Genomic DNA, 17742 nt, shown 5'->3' with positions numbered 1-17742 from the left:
AAAAAAAAAGACAAGAAAAAGAAAAAACGTCATATTTAACAACACTTTTACTAACGCTTCAAGAGAAAAGGGGAATCAAGCAGAGGTGGTCCAGTCATATACAGTTTGTTGTATGCAGACATATATGATTATTAGGCATCATGGTGACACCTTCATCTACTGGAATTCCACCCTTAGTAATAAAGCAGATTTGTAAAAGGCCAAAAGATGTGTAGATCCTAATTCTCAGGTCTGCCTTCTAGTTCTGTTTGTTTGAGGATTTTTTTGTTTGTTTGTTCTGTTTTTGTGTGGTTCTTCTGTAGGTTTCAGCAGCCTATATACACATACACACATGTATGTATGTATATTGTTTTGTAAATGTTCTCAGTCACGCTTTTTTCTGCTTTGCGCCATTTATCCATGTATCTTCCATGTTCTCATTTATTTTTTGTGCAACTAAACCTTATAATAAATTATTATTACATATAACTTGACAGTGACAGAGTCTGAGTGCTTTGTTTTCTCYTGGGCATTAAAGAGTGTGTACGTGTGCATGCGTGTGTGTGTATCCCTTTGCATTTACCAGCTAAATGATACTATTTGCCTGGCAGCATAATAACACCTACAGTGTGGAAAGTTATGGATATTTGTTATTCTGTAACAGCTCTCAAGTTCTCTGAATTTGAGATACAAAAGTCACAGATATAGACAACGCCAAGAATTTCTCAGACTAAATTAACTTAATGCAAGCATATGCAGCTCTGTTCTGCATATCAGAGCAATTCTAAAGTTATTGCTTAAAAATATACCTACTGGGTAATAAAAAAAAAATGCTTAAATCGTAASGGTACAAATAGCCTTTTCTTGTACGTATGACTCAGATGATGTGTTGGTGTTGTAAGCTGCAGAGTAGCAAAGACATCCTTGGTGTAACGTGAAGCAGGCGGGCACAGGCAGCAGCACTGCCCAGTTGTGACAGCCCGAGCGGCACTGGAAACAACCACTTTAACTCTCCACATCAAGCCGGTGCAAACAGAACCCAGTGCAAGATGCAAATGCACTGATTGCACTTTGGTTACTTCACACTAAGAAGGAAGTTAATAATCTTTTCTTTGGTTTGTGTGAGACACTTCTGCAGTTGACGTAAATCTCCTCTGTCTGGCTGAGCGATGACTCTTCTCGGCTTCTTTCAGTGTTCTCTGTACCATGAAAATTGGATCTTCCATAACTCTTAACAGGCTAGAAGAACATTAAGAAAAGAAAAAAGAAAGAAAGAAAAAGAAAAGGAAAAGTTAAAGGACAGAAAGCTAACCAAGAAAGGCAGAGTTCAGCCAAAGTTCAGCAGAAGAATTGCTTATTTCATTCATGAGCCATACTAGGAGTGGAACTAAAGTGCAAGGATTTCAGTGGGCTGTACGTTTTCGTTGCCCTCACCGTAAAAGCACAAGGACTGCCAGCAAGATTCCCTTAAATAAGGGAAGCCTGAGGCTGAGATTTGTATGTAAATAGTACAAAGCACAGATCCCTTTTGTATTTCAGAAGGAAATGAAGTAGTGAAAGGTTTTGAGGTTTGAAAGAGTGGAGACAGGATGACAGCTTGCAAAAACTAGCATTTTTAAAAACTCTGAGTTTCTCGTATGGACACAGAATTTTTGCAAAACAGCTGTGACTGAAAAAGGAGAAAAATGGCAAATTCTCCTCATACACTATTTTATTACCAGGAAATATTCAAGTATCAACCAAAATTCTTTTTTATCTTGGTGTATTCTGTCAACTAACTTCAGGTTCAAGTCATATGAAAAATTTGGTTTGAATATATTTCACAGCTATTCCACATCAGGGCACAGGCAAAGTAACAGTGGCCTTCCTCCTTGCCACGATTTCAGATACTAAAATAGTCAACTGTGCCGATCTTAAAACACTAATTATTCTGAAGGTATTGACCACACTAAGAGTTAGTGATATCATTAGGACAAGTTAACGTGATGGTGACTTGGTTAACCGGCACAGGAAGAAAGATGATTTCTGCAGCAAACTGGTTGTCCCTGGCCTGTGGTTGCCCCACARACTGCTTCATTCTGGTGCAAACAGTGACCCAAAAGTCAGAATGAGAGAAAAGGAAAAATGCAGGAGATCAATGGATTTGTAAGGACATATCTACCACAGAGATCCTTGCAGGGTCACATAGAAATGCCAGCCGAAAAGGGATAGGTGAAAAACTAGAGTCTCACATCTGCTGGGAGAATAGGGACATTTCCCTGAGCATGATACAACCTGATTCAGGGTATGAAGAAAAGAGGCAGAAGCAGCAAAGTTGGCTCCTATCTTTCTGCTTGTAAACRTCAGATTTCAATAAGGATTATTACAACAAAAGAAAAATCAGAGTTCCAAAAAAGCTGATTTTTACAGTACAGAGAGGAGAAGCACTGAAATAGCTGTCCAACAAAATACGGAGAAGCTGAGTAGAAGAAAAAGGTAAAGCTAGTGCCATCATCTACATGCACAGGATAAAACTTTATGCTTCATTTTACATGTAGCTACTTGAGGAAAAAGGATATTACCAGTACAGAAATATTTAAAAAGCTGGCAAGCCAAAAGAGCTATTTTGTCAATATTATGTAATGCAGTTGGGTCTCTAAATATACCTATAAAACGTTAAAGACTATTTACCAAAAAAACCATGAATAAGTGTTAGCCATACTTTAAAATATTTTATTTTTCTTGTCTGTATAGCTTAAACAAGAAGATTCAAGGGTTATATGCATCAGGCACAGAAGAAAAAGATGTTAAGTATGTATATTACCAAGTACAAGTATTTGCCAGCTGATCTTACCCAGGTGTGAGGAGGGTGTAAAGCTTTCGCTAAGTCTTGTGTGATCCTCTTCCTTCTGGGGACACATGTTCAGAAAAATAATGAGAACAGAAAAATATTTTTCTGTTCAGTCAGAAAAATAATAGAACAGAAAAGATGCATGATAGCGTAGTCCAAATAAGAGATAAAGCTAGTATAGATCATTTTCCTACTGAAACCAATATGTACAGTAAGAATACAAGTAGCTTTTCTTCTGACTTGCAAACTGTAACATGCATAAGATTAATACTGCTTCATAAAGACCTGGACCAGATAATTTCTCTTCTGCTTCCTATTCAAGCAGATCCAATAATATATTTCTAACAAGGTTCACCAGCTTTTTATATTGTAATAAGAAGTATTTTTTTGTATTCACTATTTTTCACTGGAAGTAGAACTCATGGGTCAGTCAACTATTGCATATATGGCAAGGCATATAGCAAACTTAGGTAGTGATTTAAATGATTCAGGTCTGTCCATAAACAAATTTGGAACATAGACTCTGAAGGACAAAAAGTGCTAGAAAAACATGTCACCCATCCTCCTCTATGCCCAAGATAGGTTCACCTATGCCTATGTTATTCCTGACAAAATACCCTTGGCATGAAGTCTCAGCAAATACCACTCTAAGTATTTAGCTGACTAAAGAGATTAGAGTAAGCTGATTTTTTTAACAAGAGAAAAATTATGTAAATGTAAATTTTTCAATAGAAATTTTTTTCATGTTCAAAATTTTGGCAAGAAAATCTAAATTTTCATGTCTACTTTTTTTTAACTGGCTCTAAGAAGGATATTAGAAGATAAGCTGTTAATGCTTTCATACATTCATGTTTACTCAGTATACAAAGCAAACTGATTTGTTACTCACTTTTTGTGATAAGCAGTGGTGATGCAGAAGATCAACAGGAAAACTAACAGTAAAAAAGCAGCAGAAATTCCTCCAGCTATGTAGATAATAAACCACTGATGATCCAAAGGTGCTAAAATATGATTGTAGTAAATACTATTACCATTTTGGAAAAACAGCATGAACTTTCTATGGTACAATAAGTCAAAAATCAACAATTATGGAGACACGTTATTCCATGACAACTTCTGCTCAATATTCAGACCTTGCAACCATTTCCTCATTCTAAAATGCCTTTGTTGTGCTGAACTAGCTCTTACAAGAGCCATGATTGGGATGACCAAAGATGAATGAACACAGCAAAGCAGTATGAAATAGAGTAATGACCAACAATGTACACAAGTGACTTGATATATGCTTAAAAGCACTCAATCTAGCTATGTGAATGTTATTAGTGATGTAAAAATCCTCCCTGAAGGCAAACCAAACAATCGTGCAATATCTCCATAGGCAACAAGATGTTTTTCAGAATACCAAAAAGAGCATCTCAGTCCCCAAGAGGTTTTCCCTTCACTACTACACAGTTGTATCAGTTTTTTACCACTCTAATTCAAAGATAAATTTGTTCACTTTTTAACAAAAATATTTCCACAAAAATATCTCCTAGTATGTTGTGAAAAAAAAAAATCAACCCCAATATGGCATATGGTTTGATGACAAATGTCAGAAACTCATCCTCTGTTCTAGTCCAAACAAAAAATGCTTTCTTTGGGAATCACCACCAAGGCAGGAAAGGCTACATTTACATTAGGCTCAGCTTTACTGAAAAAGCTTAGGCTTCTTGGATAGAGTGTCACATCTCCATATGCTAAGGGCAACATGCTCTGATTAGATGGTAGAGACAGGAAGACTATGACTTCAAGGCAAATGGTGTGATTTGATCACTTCTAGTATCAGACTAGAGCAGTTGTGGAGCAGTTGTGTAATATTCTCATTTTTCAGGAGAAAAGTATTGAAAGAAAGAGAAGAAGTGATGTGCCCAAAGTCACCCAGGAGATCCACAACACAARTCCTTAGTACAGTTATTAAGCATTTAGAGCACTCATTGTGAATATTTCTTTTTCTCTTGTCACAATTCTGAACTTCGTTAGTGGCATTAAAAAGAAAAYGTGTGCTAAACCACAAAACTTCAAGTCAACATTTTGCACCCCACCACAGTGCCCTGCTTCCTGCTTCTCTGTTGCACCTCTGCACTAGCTCTTTGTAGACTTAAGATTGATGGCAAAAAAAGCAAGCAGACTTCACATAGGTGTAATGAACACTACCTTATATAGGGCATATATGGCTAGCAATAGAAGCTACAGTGCATATCTTAGCCAGTTGGTCTTACYAGTGTCTTACTGAGGCAAATATTAGGTGTGAGTCTGTCCAATTACATACCAAAGAAGAAAAAAGTACAGAGATATGAGGATGCTCTGGAATGGAAAATTAGTAATAAAAATGGTGACTTCACTATAAAGAAGTGTTGTATTATTACAAGAGATGGTGACCATATCTTGTGGCCACAAAACTCTTTCTTGTGTTACAAATGCAGACTATGAATTTATGGGCGAAGAGGCAAAAATATTTTGTCTGTAGATTAGTCCCTCTTCAGCATTCTTGAYACTCTATAGAGAAAGACAGTATCTGCAGATGATACAGCAGTTGCCCCCAAGAGCTTGTCCTCTGCATAGACAGGAAAGTTATGTGCCCAATACCTAGGAAAATGAAAACAGTCAGCATCACTAATGACAGTAATCCCAGCTGACCAGCTGCTGAGCCGTCATCAGATGGCTTTTCTGGCCTGGCCATCATGGCCATGATAAGAGGGATTTGAAAGAGAATAAAAAGGGTTCACAGTTTTTTTCTGGCTGTCCTGAATATCATTTGAGACTTGCTAACTCTCACCTCTTTGGTATTAATGTGCTCATTGGAAAGGATAACGAAAATAATACTGATTACAGAATAGTCTTTTCCTTGAATTTCAATATTATTCTACTGGAAAGAAAAAGAAAGAAAATTCTCTCAGAAGCGTATGTCGCTGAAGGTATGCAGAGCATCAGAGATGGCTGCCTGATAACACAAGCTGATATCTTTTGAACTGCAATCACATGTAAAATCACTTTACTTCCAGCWTGGTTGCAATTGCTAGATACGTAAAATGAGAGGACAGTGCATATATATGCACCTCAAGAAAAAGTTGTGATGTCTTTTTTTGAAGTGTTTAGCTACCCATCATGGAAAAATCTTATATCTGTGCCAGTGTGTAGTTACAGAGACAGAAGAAAAACATCCTGTAAGTAACAAAGAAAYGTTAAGATTTTAGCTGCTCCATTAAAAATCCTGTGCTTAGTTAGCWTCAGGAACGGGTGTTTGGACAGTGTTCCAGAATTCAGTGGCACTCCAGCCCTGCAGTCTGAGTGCTCCAAACTTCATTTCTCTTTTCCTGAAGTTTCACCTTCAGCTTTATCAGCAAGAGATAATAATCTCTGGGTAGAAAAAAAAAGAGAGAGAGAGAGAGAGCTGGGATTATCAGCTGTCAGTTAAATTTGGATGAGAAAAGTCATTAGGTTTTGTTTTAGAAACAAAAACAAATCAAAGTCCTTTTGCCTCCTTGTACTTGAGCTGAGCAAAACATTCCTGAYGCTTTTGTTTCCTTTAAATATACAAAGCTTATTGTAATTACTGCCACAATTTCTCTTAAGCATTAGACATCCTATTCCTCTCTCTCCCAGCTTTATATCTTTAGCTTATTTTTTCTTTTTTTCTATAAGATAGTGAAATTTCTTCAGTAAGGTTTTCAGTCTTCAGGGTASTGGCTCTGGGACTGAGGAGGAAGCACTGACGGGCCAGACAGTTATTTCTTCTCACAAGTTTGAGCTACACTGTAAGGGTCTTGGTGCATGTCCAGCAGGCCTGGCACATATGGTATCTTAACTACACATTGCTGAAACAGTTTCACCCACCGGTGCACCGTAGAAATCCAGCATGAATGCATTCAAGCACAGAGAAAGATGCTTTGTTGAATAAGAGACCCACAGAGAGATCAATATTCTACATTTACATGACGGAAAGAGGAAGCTTATTTCRTTCCTACTCTGATTCTCCTCATCCTCTACTATTTTCAGAAATCTGTATMTATAAATCTATAAATACTATCCCCCTTATTTTCTATCTATGTTCTATGGCATAGAAATCTTCTCCCAGTTTAGAACTCCTCAATGACTGGACATGCAGTCCACAGTTTTTCTTCTCATCTGCCACCTGTGTCCCAATGCTGKATTTGTCTTATTCTGGTCTGTTATCTTAATAATTGTCTAATTCCTGTTCTCTAAAACTCAGTAACCAATCTTGAAGTGAAAAGGTTCAATTATAGCTAAARTAGTATTGGAGGCAATTTAACAGCRCCCTGAAATCTAACYAGCCCATCATCAACTGCTTTAGAYYGAAGTTAGCTATTACATGTGATTTCAACTTTTTGGGAACAAAAATGACAAAAAATCTTAAGATGTCCATGTCTCTGTACTTYAGATATAACCWGCTCTTACAAACAGGTAGCCAAAGTCTAGTCTTAGTCAAATAAAGTTTTTGTGTTTTAAAGGTATTTTCACRCAGAATAGGTGGTTCCAAAAAAGAGTCAACTGTGAAAATTCAAAACACACTATCCCTTTAACCCAAAGGTCCACCAGGGACCTAATAAGCTAGGTATCCAAAAGTGCATGAACTAAAAAAAGGAAAAGGAATAGACAAGACACATCTATATGTCAGCAGGACAAGTCCACCAGCACGCACCCAAATTCAATTCATCAGCCTCGTGCATGAGCTACCAGCGCTCTCCATAAAGGGCATCACGCCCAGCGCAGCCTCTCAGACTCTGCCCTGCACAAACAGCACAGACGTGCTGCTGATGCTGGCACTGGCCGGCCTGAGATCCTGAAGCCACCACTGCCTTTGAAAGAGTCAAAGTGGCATTTCAAAAATCCATCTATAATACAAGATCAGAAGGCGAAAAGAGATCGTCTTGGGCTAGGATGTTTTTCTTTCTTCCCCTGTCAGTGCAAAGAGGCGTACTTGCACTGCACTGCTGCCGAGCTGCACAGGCTGAGCTCACACGACAGCCCGGCTCACTGACAGCTGTCATGACTGTGAGAGCCTGTCGCAGTCAGAGTGATGACTGAAGCCTCTTAATTTTTTAACACTGAAGTAGCTTTGCTCACTGCTTTGGTTAAAGACATCCTCAGCCAGCTACCAGGCAGTTTGCTGGGAAACTGCATTTGCACCCRGTTCTGACAAATGGAAGAAGGGAACCTGGTCTGTTTGGGGACTGTTTGCACCCGTCAGACAGTGAAGCATCTGAGGACACAACAGCTACACATAGCTTTCACAGCTAGGAAGTACGTTTCACCATGCTACTGTGGGATCCTCAGCATGGAATACTGAGCTGGAATCACAGAGTACTTTAGACTGCAGGACCAGTGGAGGTCGTCTGGTTCAACTCCTGCTCCAAGTGCAAGAGCAGGGTGCTCAGGGCTGTGTCCAGTTGAATTCTGAATATTCCGAGGATGGAAATACCGCAACCTCTTTGGCAGCCTGTGCTGATATTTGGCCACCCTCATGGGGCTTTTGTTTTGTAGTTGGAATTTCCTATATTGCAGTTTGTGCCCATTGCCTCTTGCTGTATCACTGTGCACTTCCAAAGTAGTCTTCTCTATAACCTGCTGAAGACAGCAATAGGATCTCCCCTTAGCCTTTTGTTTTGAAGGAATGTAAGCATGGAAGAGCACAAGGCCTCTTGGCCTTGGTTGTGGCCTCTGACTTGGAAGGACTAAAGCAGGCTGAGAGAACCAAATTTGTAATTAATGGTCATAACATGTGCAGGTTTTGATCTGGCACAGACAATCCTCCAACCTAAATTCCCCAACCAAGCAATTATCCAATAGTCCAGAACCTAAAACTAACATTTATGTACTTTGAACAATTAGGGAACTAGTGCTGGCATAAAAGAGCTTACAAAGCCTCTTGACTTTATATGTATACCTAAGGTTACCTTAAGCAGAAAATTCTATTTGAAGTAATATGGAAGCACCCTAGACAATACAGAAAAAGAGTACTATTTAATATTTTTGTGGTAATCTCTTAAAACTATATCCCACTGTGATCCAAATGGATACAGCTCTAATAATATTCAAAGCTTTATTTTTTATTCAGGAATCACAGAATTCACATAATGCCCTTTTTCTGTTTCAAAAACATTAAGAAAATTAAGAAAACCTAAAGTACTTGCCTTTATATACTACTAAGAACACGTAATACAGGTAGAGGTTGGCGTTTTCAAACTTGGATGTCTAAGTCAGATAGAGAGTCAACTGTTCAACTAGTATAAACCAGTAATGAAATTCTGATTCCTAAAACTCTGTTTAAATACAATCATTAACTCAGTTTTTCAAATCTGCTGTGAACACACAGCAATGCACAACTTTTCCATTTTTCTTTGTCTGAAGAGCTCGCTATCTCACTGTCAGCTAAAGAAAAATGAAGAAGAAACTTTACTAAACCTTTCTAAAAGCAGCTAGATTTTCAGGGTGGAATGAGAACTATTATTCCATCTTTTTAATTTTTCCATTCTTTCATATGWCTTCTACCTTTCTTTCACCTGTATCTACCAAAATAATGCATGGATTATTGTAAAGCCTGCTTCTTTCCTTCAAAAATATGATTAAAAATCTAGGTCTAATCAAAGAAAAAAGCATTGAAAGTAAGTTCAGATGTGGGATCTGGTAACACAACCAATCTCCATATGAATGGAGCTTTTAAAAGTAGAAATATAGTAACAAAAACATCAAAAATTAATCTGAAGTCTCCTGAACACACCATATGATTATATAATACTAACTCTTCTTTCTCTATTACTATTGTTTGACAAAAGGTACACTACCTTATACACATTTGTCACTTTATGCTTTCTACAGTTGAGGTCAAAGAAAGATGTGCAAAACACTCATTTCAGATGCAAATTCCTGTTACTGAAAAGAAAAAGTCAAAATATTTAGTAGTAGAAAATGGACAAGCTTAATGGCATTGAATGAATTTCATGGTTTTACTTTCACTAATGCTGGAAAACATTGAATATAGCTTGATGACTTTTACTGACACGAATGCAAAGATAACAAAGGCTGTCCAAACACTTGAGTATCTATTCTCCTACAGCTCCTTTTTTTTGTTCATAGAAATTCTGTTCACAGAATTCATAAAAAGTCATTAAAATTTCATAGAAATTTTGTTCACAGAAATACATTGCTCTGTAGGCAAGAAGCAAGCCTCTTCATTCTACTGTATCTCTCAGAATTGGTGCTTTTGAAACTATTACGAATTCTTCAATCCTATTTCTTTATTTCCGTCTCCCTTCCCACAAGATTTCTCCTCTTCAAAATTTCTTGGCATCTTCACAGTAGCAGCTTCTCTAAAAAATGTTTCTCATCTTTCATTTTACTTTCTCTCCACCAAGACAGAATGTTTCCCTATTGTTATTTAAACTGCAGCTATTCTCCCATGTCCTAGGCTCAATATTTCAAAATATCTTCGGAACTGGGCAAGGTGAGAAGAGTTGCAATATCCATGCAGAATTACACCAGCAGAAGAAAGACACTGGAAGCTTTTGGCAGCAAATCCGAGCTAGAGGATGGCTTCGCTTCAATGTTAAGCCAGACAAAATGAAGTGACTGAACTGAAGGAATGAAAAAAAAATGGCATATCAAGTTTCTGTCACCACTTGGCTCATTCAAGGCAGAGATGTCAAATCAAGGCAGAATAAATGCCTCTGAGCTTGTAAGAGACTTCAGTGGCTGACCCGCAGAGTGCTGCACAAGCTGACACATGACCTGTCTCTCCTTTCCCTTTAGTGTTTCTCCTTATCTCCCTGGAATTATTAGTCATGTGTTATGAAACATTTCCAAATATTAAAGACAAACAATTGGAAATCCTTGTCAATACAGACAATTCTCTTGGAACTGCAAAAAAAATGTGTCATATTGTAATGTGAATGTTTAAGAGGGAAACAGCAGATATTTTCTGAATCACACTCTACTTCAGCTTTTTCAGTGGTTTCTTACTTTTTTTCTCCAATAAACACACATAATTGTATATTTGCRTTGTTGGAATAGCAGTGATTTATAGGATTTGCTTCAAGAACCATAAAAACATGGAATTCTTTTTTACAAGAAAAAATAGTTTGTGTACATAGAACAGATAATTCTTTGTTTGATTTTTTGATACTGATTAATTGATAGACTGATTTAGTATGAGAACCACTGCACTTGAAATGAACAGAAAATATATTAATTGCTCTAGTTTGTATCTGCTTGATTATATGAATATGATCAAAATTTTGAAATTTGAGTATTTCAAATAGCCAGAGGTAAGAGTACTTGTACATCTGAAATCTCTCTGCCTTTTATGATATTCTACTCAATTTCATGAACTTTTGTGGTTGATTATTCTTAGTAAAATAGATTGGCCATTTTTCCCCAGTGCATTCACCATTTCTCAATAACCATATCACAGATTAAGCATATTCTGAAGTTTTATGCCCCATGTCRTAGCTCTTGAGACTGATAAAGAGTTGTTGAATGCACATTTATTATCAAGAACAAAGGCAATACACCTGAAGATATGAAAAAGCTTCACTGAATGCTACAACAGGGAGAAGAAAGTTGGGGGYAGGGGTTAAGAGAACCATATCTTCCGAATGTGTTCTATAAAGAATAACTCCAAATTAGTCTTATTTTTTCAATCATAATGGAAAATAGAAATAAATGTGAGATTCAGCTCACAGTCTGTGTAATTTTAGTACATATGGATACCTAAGCTCCCATTACAATCAAACTGTGATGGTCACAGCAAAAACTAGAGAGCTGTTCAGCTCACCCTAAATTCCCCACATGAACAAAGTAGCAGCCATTTTRCAAATTTTAACATTTTCAAATAGAAGTGTGCTCTTTGCTTTTTATTGAACCTAGATCCCTCTCCTGTGACCTAGGTCTATACCCCTCGGGGTACTGGTGCTAGTAGGGACTTCCTCAAGTGCCTTCTTCAAGGGAATAGCAATCTCTCCCTGCAAATTTAGGCAGTCTCTCTCTTCCAAAGTGTCTCCTTCCTAGCATCAAACTAATTACTTGCTCATAAACAGCCTTAAAATTATAATAAAATCAGAGGAGCTTTAAACCAGTTCCTTACTGTGGACACACACACAAAAAAATTGTTAAGTTTGCTATTCTTTACACGCTACTAATTTGAATGTGCTGTTCATTTGTTATGTAAGTGTCACTCTCTATAGTAAAAGTTAAAACCTCAAAAAGTCCTATTTATGAAACCATTTATAACTTTGCTTCTTTACTTACCAGCCACGGTAAAACTCATTGCATGGGTTTTGTTTCTTCCAGTAGCTACACAGCGGTACATTGCAAAGTCAGAAGCTGTAACGTTTYGAAGGACGACCGTGGAGCCCGCCTCGGGAGCGCACGCCACCAGTGCACGCTCCTCGAAATCRGAACCAAAGCTCTTCTCCCCTAACGAGTTACACAGGGCAATGCTATCTATCCGATCTGCTTTAATCCTTTCCCACATCACTTGCTGCACTGAATCGCCAATATTATAAGGGCAAGTAAAAGTGACATTTCCTCCTGGCTCRGTAAGCACAAGATTATTTTGTTTCTCAGGTAGTTCAAAGGCATCTGTTGAAAAACACAAAAAATAGCAAAAAAMTGCTTATAATTAATTCAAGTGAGGYTGAACGTCAACATTTCCTGAATGGTAAAAATTAATGAAATTGGCTTAAAACAGAAAGGTATTCAATTTGAAATACTGAAAAATGGCATTTATACATATATAGACTATATTTCTATGCATATCTAGAAAAAACAGTAAACTATGGAGCTATGAGCTGCTGCGACACTGCAAGAAGGAAATTTCTATACATTTCAAATGCATTAATATATCCAATAAATATTCAACAACAGAAATTATAAGACCATTCTAATTAAGCTCATGATAGTCTTATCCTTCTAAAATTCTGCATTCATGCTAATTAGAAAAAAAAATAGTTTGACATGACCCTCAGGATATTCCAGCTTATGAAAGCAATTGTTCCATTCACAAACCTCATCACTCAAAGGTACACAAAATTTCTTAACCCCTTACATGCTCTACCTAGGAAAATCCTTTGCTATATTCAGGCTGTGGTATGCAAGGAGACTTCCAGATAAATTCAATAGCTTAGCCCCRTATAAATTATAGATACTTTATATTTTAAATCATTTTGATTGAAATTTCTCTGCTCAGAGCTATTAATTTTAGTAATAGAATTCACTGTTTACAGATTAAGAAAATAAAAGATATTCTTCTATACAAAACTGATCAGTGTTTCTGATATTTAAAGCACTCAGTAGCCATTTTATTTCTAAAGACAGCTTTGTAATGCATGTATCTCCTAAAAAAGGAGTACTGTCAACTTCAGTGTTGAAAAAGATTAACAATCAAACTGCTTTGCCTGCAATGTAAAATGACTGATCTTTCAAGCTGTTCGAGGAGTTTCTTTCTCATTAGATGCCTTTATGTCAAAAAATGTCACCAGGATATATTTCTTATATTTTTGCCTCTATGTACAGTAACAACTGGAAGCAGAGACAGAAAATTAAAATATGTGTAGGAAAAATGACAGTGATTAAATGCATCAAAAACTGTCTAGTAGGTTTTAAAATGAAGCAGTAAACAGCAATACATGGAGGAGGTTGGACTAGATGATCTCCAGAGGTCCCTTCCAACCTTACTGATTCTATAATTCTGTGAATGGCATGGCTCCAGTAACACTCTGGCTGGAACAGGTTACACTGYAAGACTGTGTTAGGCTTAGATACTGCTTGGTGTAACATTTTAATCAAAGACCATGGGGAAATAACACTGGTAAACTTTATTGCTTTGGATGCTGGTAGAGCTGGGGTACCCAAAATCATAAGTACTGGAGAAATAACTGATACAGGGTGATCTAGCCCATTTCTTAAGCTAGATATAAASAAAGGGTAATGGGATTTCATGTGGCCAAGTATGCTACCCTAAAACTAGAAATAAGTGACTCCCTTCCCACTGAGCAGAATGACAGCTTTGCTGTGGAAGCCTGAGACGCAGAAATAAATTTGCACGCTCTCAGTGAAACAATGAAGAGTAAGAATGAAAAAGGCCAGCTATAACTTTTGAATATTTTATCAATGGAACACAGCACAGAAAAATTACCATTCCCTCTGCCTTTGGAGACGAGAAGTATGATTAAAAAATGTAAATGCTGGAAGACAAAAGGAACCGTGTCTAATTAGTTTACCTAAAAAAATTAATGAGTAACTTGGCTGCATGTAGAYTGCAATCAAGGAGACAGGAAGTTAATGACAGACAAGGACAGAAGCGAGATAAATTCAGATTAAACAGAAGGTACAATGTAGTTAAGGTAATTAACTCCTTGGACAACATGCCAAAGTTGGTTAATTTTCTATTGCTGAAGACGACAGCTAAGGCTGGATAATCATGTAAGAGCTCATATGAGTTTCAGCAAAAATTTACTCACCAAAGTAAAACTCTTACTCAAATCAGACTAAATGACTACTATCATGGGACTCCACACTTGCAAGAAACGTTCCTTGAAGTGCAGATCCCAAAATCCAATCCTTCGAAAGTCACTATACCAGAACAAGGTCATTTTTTAATGGAGAGCAAATTCAGATTGCCAAGTGAGAGAGCTAGTTTAAAAAGGGGTTGGAAATCAAATCTCTTTCAGTTTCTTACAGGAAACCATATTCTTACAGGCCAGATCCTTTCCTTCAGCCCCGCTTTCCAGACCACCGGCTTACAGTAAGCGCCTGTTTTTACAATAAACCACATCCTTCCCTGAGTCTTCAATAATATCTCATCATCTTCTTCACTTGCATACCTCTACTGTCCACTTCYGCTATGAGCAAGCCCTACTGCTACCTGCACTCTCCTCATGACCCTCCACCAAATGACCCCCTCTGCTCATGAGTCCTTCATTTACTGCCAAAGCCRCCTTGAACTGATGGCTTTGGCAGGAACTTAGGCACTTCTCCTATCTAAACATGGTTACTAAGGGGGCGGGGTGGAAGCAACCTTTTACGTTGCTGTCCTGCTGTACATTTGATAGGAAAATATATATTATGCATGTAATGAACTGTGACCAAACAGGTAAAAGTCATTCCACCATAACCATGAAAATCTCTTCTGCCTGATAATTTATTAGTTAAATCCTTATATTATGTTTATCCAACAAGATATCCCAGGTTCTCAATAATATGYCACACGTTTTTGTTTTGTACATATTTTTAACTTGGCAGTATGTGGTAACATTCAGCCATTTACACTCTTAATAAAAGATTTTAATCAATCCCATTCTTACACCTTTCTGAACACTGTTCCTTTGCTTTCAGCCTGGTAGATATGGGATAAATACACTATCAGAAATATATCCTACAGAAAAAAGTATATCCACATATTTTCACCCCTCCACCACACACAAATAACTCAAGGTAACAAGCACATATGACTATTTCAGAAATGCTAAAAAAATGGAGCATTGCATCTGATAAAAATAGGCTTCCCCTGCCCTCTGATCACTCTGACTGCAGCTGCTGCCTGCTCTGGCCATGTAATCTGTCCTTGTGATAAAAAATAGGAGCAGGTGAAGTAGGTGCGTTTGCCTCTGCTTACCAAGGAGGTGCGCTGTGTTGGACACCCCTCTCAAGTCTTTTTTGGCACAGTGCTCTCTCACCATATCTTGTAATTACCCATATCTCCCACTGTTATAGGACCATTAGAAACATAAAGTGGGAAAAAAATCTAAGCTTTTATATTTTAAAAAACATAATCTTTCAGTATTTTTCTTGGAAAACATTTAGAAGCTCAAGCAACTAAATTCAAATGCTACAGCAGGGAAATTGTTGAATTAAAGAGAGTCCATTTTGGAGAGGAAATAAAGCATTGCTTTATTATTATTATATGCACAKGGAATTAAAAGCCAATATAAATGTTATGTAAACATCAAAATAGCCTACTTTTTTAAAATTGAATGCATATTATTAGCTTGATCCTCATTGTTCTGGCCATTGTTCTGGCTAGGGAGATTTTCAAAATCCCTACTTTTTGGTTCAATTTACAACAAGAGGTCTTATGCACTTCCATTATATTTGGCCTGTGATTTTATTTCTTCAGTGGGAAGTTATTTAGATATCTGGACTTTTTTTCAGCTATTTATTCATTTTTAAAGTCAGTATCTATGACATTTTTATTACTGTTCATCACAGGTGTCACTAGTGTTAGATTTATAATCTTGTACAAGATTCCAGAGTTTCACTCATAGACATTAATCTCATGCATTCCTCCTAGTTTAAAAAAAAAAAAAAAAAAAACACTCTTTATCTTTGTTGAGGCTTAAAGGTTAAGTGGATGTTAACTGTTACGGACACTATACCTATAACTGGCTTGGCAAACACAGTTACATCAACTTCTGCAGACAACACACACAGCCTAGCAGCGCACACACTGAGCCACACCACACATCTGAGGACACAGCCAGTTCCCACGTGCTCCAATGTACCACGAGATCAGGAGATGCTCATTCTGAAGATAGCAGAGCTACCTTTAAAGTAGCCACCTTTAGGAAGTCACGTTCATTATCAGAAACAATAAATGACCTTAAAATATTTTTCAAAACTGTAAAGCTAACCTGGCTATAGAGTAAAGACAGGTTCCTAGGTCCCACTTGATTTGCCCAGGCTCTGAGAGCAAATAAAGTTTTCTTCTTCTGTTTATAATAAAAGGTGACAAATAAATCGAAGATGAAAAGTAGGCTCAAAATTTTATGATGATGAACTTTCTCTAGGCCTTTCTATCACCATGAAAATCAACTTTCAGAAAAGTGTCCTCTTCATTCTTCCTGCATAAGTGAAATATGGAATGATATTTAAATATATGTCTGTCAAAATAATGTCTTCCCACTGTAGAGTTTCTAAAAAATATTTTTGTCCTTTTTTTGTATAAAACAGGAACATGAGTATTCTCCAAATAAGYTGGAGAATTAATGAGCAGTAAAGATCTTTATTTCTAACAAAGTTTTGACATCACTTCTACAATTAGACATAGAAACCAGCAGTAGCACAATGCTTGAAGAGAATGTATTTTTCTAACAGCAATTATTTGGATTATAAAAGATAAAAAAGGAAAGCATTCATACTCCCCTACTTCTTAAAATATCACTTAATAAATGTAACAGTTTGGTGAATCTGTCTGCACCAATTATTAATTCTGCATGAGGTTATAAACACTTTGCATGTAGTTTTAACCCATCTGCTGATTCTAGTTTGTTTATGCAGATTGCATCACTATTGCTATTTTACCTTTTCTTTAAAGCTGAACTTTAGTTACTTGGGGTGCAAAGATGGGGAGAAACTGAAAAGAGGAAGAGAGAGTATGGTTTTGATAATAGAAGGAAAATCATCCTCTATTCAGAAAAAAAACATTCATGGATTTCTAGCAAGAAAAATTTGGGTTTGTTTGAGGAAGAAGCTATTCAAGAAGAGCATATAATGTGCTATCCTAGAATTCAACCACAGGAGTCCAGAACGTATGAGAGGTCAGGATCCCAGATTTTCATCCTCTACAGGAGTCATCATCTTAAGATGAAAGGAATTTACCAGCAATAGGAATGCAATAAAGACAGAAGTGACRCAGACTACTGTGCCCAGGCTCCTGAAGGTTCAGACTTCAGGTAGGACAGAAGAAATTATGTTTTAAGACATACAGCACAGAAAAAGCAGGGGAGAGGGGATGGGAAAGGATGAGAAAAGTCAAACCGACCCCTAAGGACAAATATTTGAAYGGATACTTCTCAGGAAGGAATGCCAAGGATCGCAAGAACAGTCCAAGGAGTCTCCACTCCACAGTGTCTCTGGGCAACTTGTTTAGTGTTTGAGTA

At 37.2% G+C, this 17742-nt stretch overlaps 1 protein-coding gene across 1 annotated transcript in view; it reads right to left on the bottom strand.

Moving 5' to 3' along the window:
- Positions 1–798: 798 nt before the first annotated feature.
- The window catches only part of CD226 (CD226 molecule), a 28419-nt gene continuing 11475 nt past the window's right edge, over positions 799–17742 (bottom strand). Inside the window, exons 3-6 of the mRNA XM_085307764.1 lie at positions 12113–12445; positions 3699–3810; positions 2813–2867; positions 799–1218 (exon numbers count right to left, since the gene is read on the bottom strand). Of these exons, the coding sequence (XP_085163890.1) occupies positions 1060–1218; positions 2813–2867; positions 3699–3810; positions 12113–12445 (659 nt within the window). The 3' untranslated portion in view covers positions 799–1059. The remainder of the gene's footprint in view (positions 1219–2812; positions 2868–3698; positions 3811–12112; positions 12446–17742) is intronic.

This window comes from Rhea americana, unplaced genomic scaffold (assembly GCF_003343005.1).
Source record: "Rhea americana isolate MKP2758 unplaced genomic scaffold, rheAme1 scaffold_263, whole genome shotgun sequence".
Classification (NCBI taxonomy): Eukaryota; Metazoa; Chordata; class Aves; order Rheiformes; family Rheidae; genus Rhea; species Rhea americana.
The sequence above is the reverse complement of the archived record's forward strand: the minus strand, read 5'-3'. Positions and strand labels throughout refer to the sequence as shown.